At 23.0% G+C, this 9,674-nt stretch overlaps 2 protein-coding genes across 2 annotated transcripts, besides 3 other annotated features; one reads left to right on the top strand and one right to left on the bottom strand.

The window, feature by feature from the left end:
* Positions 1 to 841: 841 nt before the first annotated feature.
* Positions 842 to 889: a repeat region.
* Positions 890 to 2,059: 1,170 nt separating this feature from the next.
* Positions 2,060 to 4,880: a repeat region.
* Positions 4,881 to 4,997: 117 nt separating this feature from the next.
* On the bottom strand, positions 4,998 to 7,883 carry EHI_045710 (AP-2 complex protein, putative; the record flags this gene model as incomplete). The annotated part of the gene is made up of 1 exon (XM_644498.1): positions 4,998 to 7,883. The coding sequence occupies one exon, from the start codon at positions 7,881 to 7,883 to the stop codon at positions 4,998 to 5,000; it is 2,886 nt and encodes a 961-aa protein (XP_649590.1).
* Positions 7,884 to 8,021: 138 nt separating this feature from the next.
* Positions 8,022 to 8,705, top strand: EHI_045720 (uncharacterized protein; the record flags this gene model as incomplete). The annotated part of the gene is made up of 1 exon (XM_644499.1): positions 8,022 to 8,705. One exon carries the CDS (start codon positions 8,022 to 8,024, stop codon positions 8,703 to 8,705), a length of 684 nt encoding a protein of 227 aa, XP_649591.1.
* An 87-nt stretch (positions 8,706 to 8,792) lies between these two features.
* Positions 8,793 to 8,835: a repeat region.
* The last annotated feature ends 839 nt before the right edge of the window (positions 8,836 to 9,674 follow it).

Here is a 9,674-nt window from a genome sequence, read left to right on the forward strand (position 1 = left end):
ATTTAATCATATTTCATTCTTTTATTTTGATTATTTAACAACATTATCATCATTTATTCCAATTGATAATCTATGAATAAAAATATAATCATTGTCACTAAATAAAAAATAAATCATTGTTTAATGGAAATTAAAATTTATAATAATAAATATATTTCAAAATTATGTAAAATTATTTATTCATTTTTTATTCAATCATAACATTACAAATTTATTTTTATTTAATGATGTTTGAATTTCAAACTAATAAACAAAAACAAACTGTCATGTTAAATTATCGATAAATTTATTCATTTATTTTTAAATATTTTCTATTTCCTTTTATTTCAAAAATATATTTTTTATGTAAAAAATAAATAAAAACAACAATAATGTTTATGTAACATTCGATAAAATATTTTGTTGTTTTTCATTTAAATAAAATATATTGTGAAGAATATTTAAAAATGTAGAATTGTAGTTATTTATTTCAATTGAAAATGAAATGTTTTTTTAATAATAAATAACTAACTTCAATTTTTCAAATTGATAAATAAATAATTATCATGTTTAGTTGTTATTTAAATGACTATCAACTAATAACAATCAATGAATATTAAATAAATTAAATTACTTATCCTTTGAAATACAAGTGGTTGAAAAAAATACATTTTTGTAAATTCAAAATGAAGAAGAATGTTTTGAAAGAAAATAATAACGCAAAATCAGAAACTAAAAAAATAAAATGAACATAATGAGAAAGTGATAAATAAAATATATTTATTATTAATACACTCATGTTACAAGACACAGCAGAATGAAAAGAATATATCTGAATAAATAGTGTTGATTATACTAAATAAATTAAATTAAGGTTTAATAATTTTTAACCTATTGTTCATGTGAGAATAATAGTGTTGATTATATTAAAAAAGAATAAAAGAATTTTAAATAATTAATATTGTTTTGAATTTCAATCAATGTTTTCATAAAATAATAAAACAATGAATAAAATGATATAGAATGGTTTTTTCCAATATCAAACACTTGGAGACATGTTTGTATCATGTTGACCAAATGTTGTTATATCCATAAAGAAGTTCATGAAGAAAAGAAGAAAACAAAAGTAGATAAATATCAACAAAAATTAATGGAAATTTTTAATGGAATAACTGGAAAATAATCAATTTCCAATGTAATTTAATGAATCAAAAAGTTCATCTTGTTATTATAATACAAAAAGCTAAAATGGAATTGTAATAATGATGACAACGATAATATTATTAACATTAATTAATGTAGAAGAAGTTGAAAAAGAGATATTGATTAACATATCATTATTGAAGAAAAAGAACAAAATATTAAACAAGAAAAGAATAACCAAATAAAGAAATTACAAAGAAATTACAAAGAAATACATAGAAGAAATTAGTTATAATAATCGAGGAGTTGAAAGAACTAAAATTAGATAAATTATTCTTTTTAAAAATCAACAGGAAGAAGAATATGAAATGAAATAAAACAATGAAATAAATAGAAAACAAAAATACCAAAATATTTATGTCTGTAAAAGAAGATATTGAATTTATTGACTAAGAAGAAACTAGAAAATATTTTATCAGCAATATTCATCATAAAGAAGAAATAATTAAAATAACAATAAATATGTATAATGATTGAGCATCATCAGAAAGATAATGGTTGTATTTCTACTGTATGTTTGATGAAATAATTAAAAACATTAAATAAATTAAATGAATTTTTATTTAAATTTATTTTGAATAAATTAATATAAAATATGATAATTTATATTTTAAATAAACAATAATTTAAATAAAATGAATAATAAATTAAATAATTAATTAATTTATGAAATATGAAACTTAATAATATTTTATTCAATGAAATATTAATTATTTATCATTCTTTTTATTTCATTTTATTTAAACTGAATTATTCTCATTAATATGTATTTCATTAAATTATTGATATTGACTATTTATTAATTTGAAAATACAACAAAGAATCATTCTTTCTTATTATTTTATATTGTCTATTAAATAGTATAAAGCAAAAAAATATGCATTACAGGAGACACCACAAAAATATAGAAAACAAATAATCAAAGAAGAAGAAATTCATATCAACCAAGAAATATAAATGATAGAAGAATGAGTGAAAATAGGTATTATCTGTATGGACAGAGATACATGAATAATCACACTAATCATTACAATAACAATTATTACCATAAATATCACAACATAGATGATACAAATCGTTTCACTCATCACTTCAATCATAATCATCGTCATAAACACTTTAATAATAACTTCAATAGAAATAAACAATATTAACATAAGAAAAACAAGTACCACAATAACACACAAAGAATGTACAAACATTATCAAAATAAGAAACAAAATAGAAATAAAATAAAAGAAATGATTGAAATACAAAACCAAGAATATTGGAAAAAACTCTTTGAAGAAGAAATTAAAATACTTACACCACAAGAAATAGAAGAAATTAAAAATACCAAGATTAAAGAATATACATCATCAACAATATGGAGAAGATGGTATTTTCTTGCACGAGAAAAAACCAAAACAATCAGAATGGAAGAAGAAACTATTAGTATGACGATGGAAGAAGACAATAATCAGTACAACCCAATTGAAATTAAGGACAATAGAATATACAATAACTATGTAATGAGTATTGAAAGTGAAGAAGACGATGATAAAGATTCTACGAGAGTAGAAGCTAGGCTTGCTGAGGAGAAGAAGAGGCTGGTAGAAGAGGAGAAGAGGCTTGCTGAGGAGAAGAAGATCACTAAAGGAGAGAAGAATAAAAGAAATAGAGGAAAAAGTGGAGGAGGATATGAAAGAGAAAGAAGAAATGAAAAAGGAAATACAAGTAAAAGACCAAACCATAAAAAAACTAACTAAGGATATTATGGCATTAAAGAAGAAGCATGAGAAGGAGATAAGCACAAAAAACCACGAGTGCGATAAAAAAATATTCAAATTCCATGCTGAATCTGAAAGAAAGAGGTCTGAAGTAAACAATTTAACACAACAATTACTCTTCCTGAAAGATAAAGTATCTAAATTAGAAAATAAAAATACAAAGGAAGAAAAGAAGAAAGATGATGTAACTTACAATATAACAGACTCATCTGAAACACAAATAGTGAATAACCTCTCCCCCAATATGTTAGTAGTAGCTGATGAAATATCATCAAGTGAAGATGATCTTCCAAAAAAGAAAGTTAACGCAGAAATTAATTGAAGAAATGGATATTCAGCATAAGAAGATCACCACATTTGAATTAGACAAGCAAAAAAACGGGGGAAGCAAACAGATAGAAAAGAAGAAATTCTAACAGTTTATAAATGTTTTGTTTTGAAATTATTTGAAAGAAAATTAAGATGTCAACTTAAAGAAGAAATAATAGAAAGACTAATACATGAATTTGGAATTAAAGTAAATGATATTAATGAATATAAAGAAATAATAAAGAAGACATTTAAAATAAAGAATGAAAATAAAAGAGAAATCAATAGAATAATGGAGGAAGAAATAATAAAACATCAATGGAAAGATAAAGAATTAAAAGAAATAATAACTAGAATGAACAAGAAAGAAGAAATAGAAGAAGATGAAGTAATGAAAATAATTAAAGAAGAAGAAAAGAAAGAACAAGAAGATGTACAATTTATTAACTATTATTACAATAAGAAGAAAGTACATCAAATAATTAATATTATTAACAAAAATGAAATAATAATCAATACACTAGATGATTCCTACTACTTTAATAAATCAGTATCTTCCACTATTAACATAATTAATAAAAACAAACAAGAAAGAAGTGGAAAGAGAAGTATAGAAAGAATATTACAATCAAAAATATGTAGATTAAGAGATTTACTTAATAATAAACAATATATGAAATTAAAAAGAATATTACATATTAAGAAATATGATATATATCATATTAAATTAAAACCAAATGAACAAATAAAATATTATAAATACCTCCGAAAGATGAAAAGAATAGAGATAGAAGCAAGAAAGAATAATTTGAAAAGAATAAGATGGAATTATAAAATGATGAAATATGGAAAAGGCAACATTTAAATAAATCTAAAGAAGATGAATATCCAGATAATATCTCCACTATTAATTTCTGGAAATGAATCTATGAAACTATCACTAATATAGATTTTATCTAAATATTAATTTATATGAAATATTAATTGAAAATAGAATTAATGATAGAATGTCTATAATCACTCCAAATGAACTAGATTGTGCTATTAAATTTATTGCTAACTGGAAAATGAAATGAAAATGATAAAATAAAAGGATTTTGGATTAAATAATTAGAACAACCAAAGAAGTATTTATTAAAATTATTTAATGAATGGTTAAACAATCCTAATGAAATACCTCTTCATTTTATTCAAGGAAGAACAATATTAATATATATGAAAGGAGATAAACTAGACAATCAAAATTACAGACAAATAACTTGCCTAATTTGTCTGTTAAAAGTATATCCATCAATATTAAAGTTGAAAATAGAATATCAATTGATGTTAAATCAAATTGAAATAAAACAACTATCATTAAATCAAATTGGATGTAAGAAATATACATATTCATCAAAAGAAGGATTATTATACAACATTATAATCCAACAATTATTATTAAAGAATAAATGGAAGTTGGTAGAAACATATTATGACGTCTCCAAAGCATATGATAGTATTAATAAACAATGAATTAAACAATGTTTAATTTATTTTAATATCCCACTAACAGTAGTTAATAGTATATTATATATATTAAATAATACACATCTTAATTTATATTACAATCATGAAAGTATGATTTTATTTTGATTAAATAAAATGGAAAAGAAAAAATTTTTCAAGTTATTGTTTTGTTTGTAATAAAAATAATAAGAATGGTGTAGAAATGAAAAAAAAATCCAATTCTATGTCTTTTTAAGCAGCAATTTCGTAGCACAATAAATTATGAATCACTTTGGCAAGAGAAGGGTCTTGAGCTCTGACATAAATGCATGCTTTGTTTGAAGTAACATTAATTTCAATTCTCAATAAGACATAAATATTTTGGAAAGAAGGGAATGAAGAGCAAGCCACAATTTGTTCTGGTTTTACATCCAAACAAATAAATCTCATTCCACCAAGAACAGTTGGTAAGTCAATAGGGTTATTTTGTTTCATTTGAATAATGCTTTTCTTTTCAGTAGCATTACCAATAGTGTTCCAATATTGCATAAAGATATTTGGTTCTAATGGTTCTTGAACAAGGAATGCATTAACAGTTAATGGGAGTGAGAATGCAATTTTATTTTTGAATGAACTTGATTTATAAGTGATATTAATGATTGGAGATTGATAATAAAATCCAGAGATTGTAAATTGAGCAATAGATTGAATCTGACTTTTAGCTCCAATTTTTCCATTATACTCACCAGAATTACATGTTAGTCCGTTTGGACATTCAATGATATAATTTAATTCAACTTCTTCTGTAATTCTATTTCCAAAGAATAATGCAAATTTACACATTGGTGATTCTAATGCACTTTTAAGCCCAATTTGAATAGTATCATCTTGATATAATACTCCTTCAAATGCTAAAATTAATTTATTATGATTATTTATCATAACATTTTCCATTTGTTCTTTAATGTTATGACAAATACATCCATCATATTTTTCAGTATTTTCACTTGGTTTAATATTTACTTCTTCTTCTTTAGGTTGTTGTTGTATTTGATTCATATCAGATCCACCAAAATCAAATACATCATTAGATTGATTAGAAGGTTGTTGTTGAGTTGGTTGATTTAATGGAGAAGAAGTTGGTTGTTGGTTAGAAGAAACTGGAGTAGTTAAAATATTAAATAAATCATTGTTCTTTTGGACTTCTTCTTTTTTATTTGGATCAACAACACCAAGTAACATAAAGAGATCATCATCTCTATTTGTTTCTTTTGTATTTCTAGAAACAACGTCAGCACTATTTTCAGTTACTGTAACTTCTCCATCAACAATTTTTCCATCTTCACCTTCTTGAGCACCTTCCCAAGGTGGAATAGCTTCAAATACAATAGGTTCTAATTCTTCAATAGAAGTCATAAACAAATAGTCTTGACATCTATCAGAGATTTCAGCATCACTTGATGAAGAATATTTAATAAATAAAGATTTAATTTGATCTCTTAAACAAGGGAAAGTAGCATGTAATTTAGCAAATGCAGATAACATAGTTAATTGTGTTTGATAACTAACTAATGGATATTTATCTTTTAACATATCAAAAATATTTTGTGCAATTTTCATATTATCTTTAACAACAAGACTTCCATATTCACCTAAAATATAACTTGAAATTTTAATAAATGCATCTTTCCAAGCAACTTCTTGAAGATATTTATAAGTAGCTTTAGCAGCAAATACTTGAACACTATCATTATTAATAATAATACGAAGAATTCTATTTAAAATTTGATCTCCAATATAATCACCAGAAACAGCAGTTAATTGTAACATAATATCAACATACCATTGTGGTGTTTTAGCAAATTTCTCAGCAATTAAACAAATTTTAACAATAACTTCTTCTCTAATAGCTAAATCTGAAACAGGAAGGAATCTTAATAATTCGGTTAAAATTTTATTACAACAATCATTATCACATACATCAAATAATACTTGAAGTGCTCTTCTTTTTACTGAAATATCAATTTCTCTTAATGAATCAATCATTCTTGAAAGATATTTTTGTACTTCTTTATCACATCCAACAGCACACATTGAACACATTGCATCTAATGCTAAATATCTTAAATTTGTTTCAGTAGCATTTAAATAAGTTCCAAGCATATTAACAATTTTAGATTTAGTATTTTCTGGAAATTCAACAAATGGTGCAAGTTCTATAATTTCAAATAATATAGAGAACATTGCATTTCTTGTATTTTCACTTAATTTTGCATCACATGTATCTATTAATGATTTAACACAATCTGAAAGATAATTTTCTTCAGCTCCTTTCTTTGGTGTAATATATCGTAATGTTCTTAAAATACGAACTTGAAGCCATGGAGATGGTACTGAATGATAATTATATTCACTTGAATAATCTTTATTCATTAATTTAGATAATATATTTAATAATTTACTTGTTGCATCTTCCCATGGAGTTGGATCTTTTTCTACAATAACTAATAATACCATTACTGCACATGATACAAGACATAAATCTGGATTATTTAAAAGTTTTAATAATTTATCATGAAATTCGGTATCTAATTGAATAATTGTTGGATTTTTTAAATAAAGATGTTTTAATGTTAATGCTGCTTTTTTTCTAACTACTGTAGGAATTGTATTACTAAATAAAATATTTAAAATATCTGGTCCTAATGTTTCTACCATTTCTTTATTCCCAATACATGATATTACATTAAATGCACAACATTGATTTAATGGATTAGAATCAATTAATTCTGCTCTTAATGTATTAATAACTAATCTAGTAGCTTCATGTTCTTCATATAATAATATACTAATAGCTAAATATCCTACTTGTTTATCTGAAAATTTGGGTGATGTTAATAATTCAGTAATAATAGGAATTCCAAAGTCAACATCATATCCTAATATATAAATATATAACATTTTTAATATATACTTTCTTCTTCCATGTCCTTTTAATTTTTTTCCTGTCTTAAATTCCATTCGAATATGAGCTAATTCTTTATCAACTGATTTTCTTTCTTCTTCTGGATTTTGTGATCTATGAATTTCTTGAATAAAATTATGAAGTCCTCTAAGTGTTGTTCTTGCTAATTCCATTTTCTTATTTCTTGTTCAATGAATTTTAAGTTCTTTTTTGTCTTTTTTTTTTCTTTTTTTATAACCTTTCTTTTCATTTCATTTATTTAACAAAACTACAAAATCTTATTTTAATCAACTTTTTCTTTTCAGTGTTTCATGTCCTCAATATCTGAAAATTCCATAGAAACTCAGCTCACTAATAAACAAACAGAAGCACAACAAAATACAGTAATAACTAATTATATTCAATTTTTCAGTAGATTATTTATTATTAAAAGAGTAGTTAAAGAAGATGATTTAACCCAATTAATTCAAACTCACTTTACTTCTCTTTCAATTTCTTCAATTATAAGAGAACTTAATCAATCATTTCAAGCATTACATATGGAAATACGTAGATCTATTAATCAAAACACTGGGGATTATGTTTATGTATTAATAACAACAAATCTTGATGAAATAAATCAAGTTGCATGTATATTTGATCAAAATGATTTAAAAAAAGTAAATGAATTAATAGAATTATTAATAAATAATAATTATAAAATACAAAGAAATTCATTAGATGATGAATATGATTCAGTTTGTAATATCTTAATCGAACTTAATTATCTTAATGAAATTTCAGGAATACTTACCTTTGGACCTTGTTATTTAGTTTCAGAAGAAGCATCTGAATTACAATTACCTCATTGTGAAATTTGTAATTTACCTGGAACAATAGGAACGTTTTGTCCAAATAGTACTTGTCAAACATTTTATCATTTATTATGTTTAAAACGTTTAGGAAGAGAGAATCATCTATGTTCAAGTTGTAAAACTCATTTAGATTATAATTAATTGGTTTTTATGTTTATTCTAATTTCTTTTTCTTCATTTATTTCCTGTTTCTGTTAATTTTTTTTTTATTTCTTTATTTTCATTTTCGAACAATAAAATCTAGTTCTATTAACACTTAATTAATTGCTTTATTTATTTGCATTTTCTCATTATTATCATTCTGATTTATCTTCTTTTTTTTAACTCATTATTTTTTAAAGTCAGATTCAGTAATTATGTGGCTATTTAATAATGGTTTTTTTTTCATTTTCAAATTATAAAACTCTTATTCTTTAATTTACTACTAGTCCATTAAGATTAATACCATGAATAATAGAGTCTTATTAAAATTATAAATTGAGTCTTTTCTTGAATGGTTTAATAGTTGTAACTATCAATGGTAATTTTATATATTGTTTCTGATTAGAATTAAATCTGTGGTTTGATATTAAAAACAAAATTAACTCATATCTCTTCTTTTAGTGTGACGTTATAATAATAGGTATTACACTTTTATAACAAAACAACTTTATTATTGAAACATACTTTCTATCTACTTTTAGTTTACAATACTTTTATTCATTTGTTTTTTTTTAGTAATAAAATAGAGAAAGAATGTATTTTGATATATTCTTTTTGTGTTTTTTTTTCCAAACATTTGAATTTGAAAATAGTACCATACATATTTCACTTATATAAATTCATTAGTACCATCAGGAATTAAAGGTAGTATGAGTTATTGAGAAATAAACATATGTTTTGAAATAATTTGATTTTTAATTTGTTATTTCTAAATTTAAGACAAAAACAGTTGAATTTTGACTCTATTGAAATATTTATTTATTCTTAAAAATTTGATAACACAATGTTTATTTAAATGGTTATGCAATTTTAATTTATACAATGCATAAAATAATATGATAGAAGAGAATAAACAATGAAGTAGAGTCATGACACTTTTATTACTAATTTAATATAACAGTCATTTAT

This window comes from Entamoeba histolytica, genomic scaffold, assembly GCF_000208925.1.
Source record: "Entamoeba histolytica HM-1:IMSS scf_1104750516981 genomic scaffold, whole genome shotgun sequence".
Classification (NCBI taxonomy): Eukaryota; Evosea; order Mastigamoebida; family Endamoebidae; genus Entamoeba; species Entamoeba histolytica.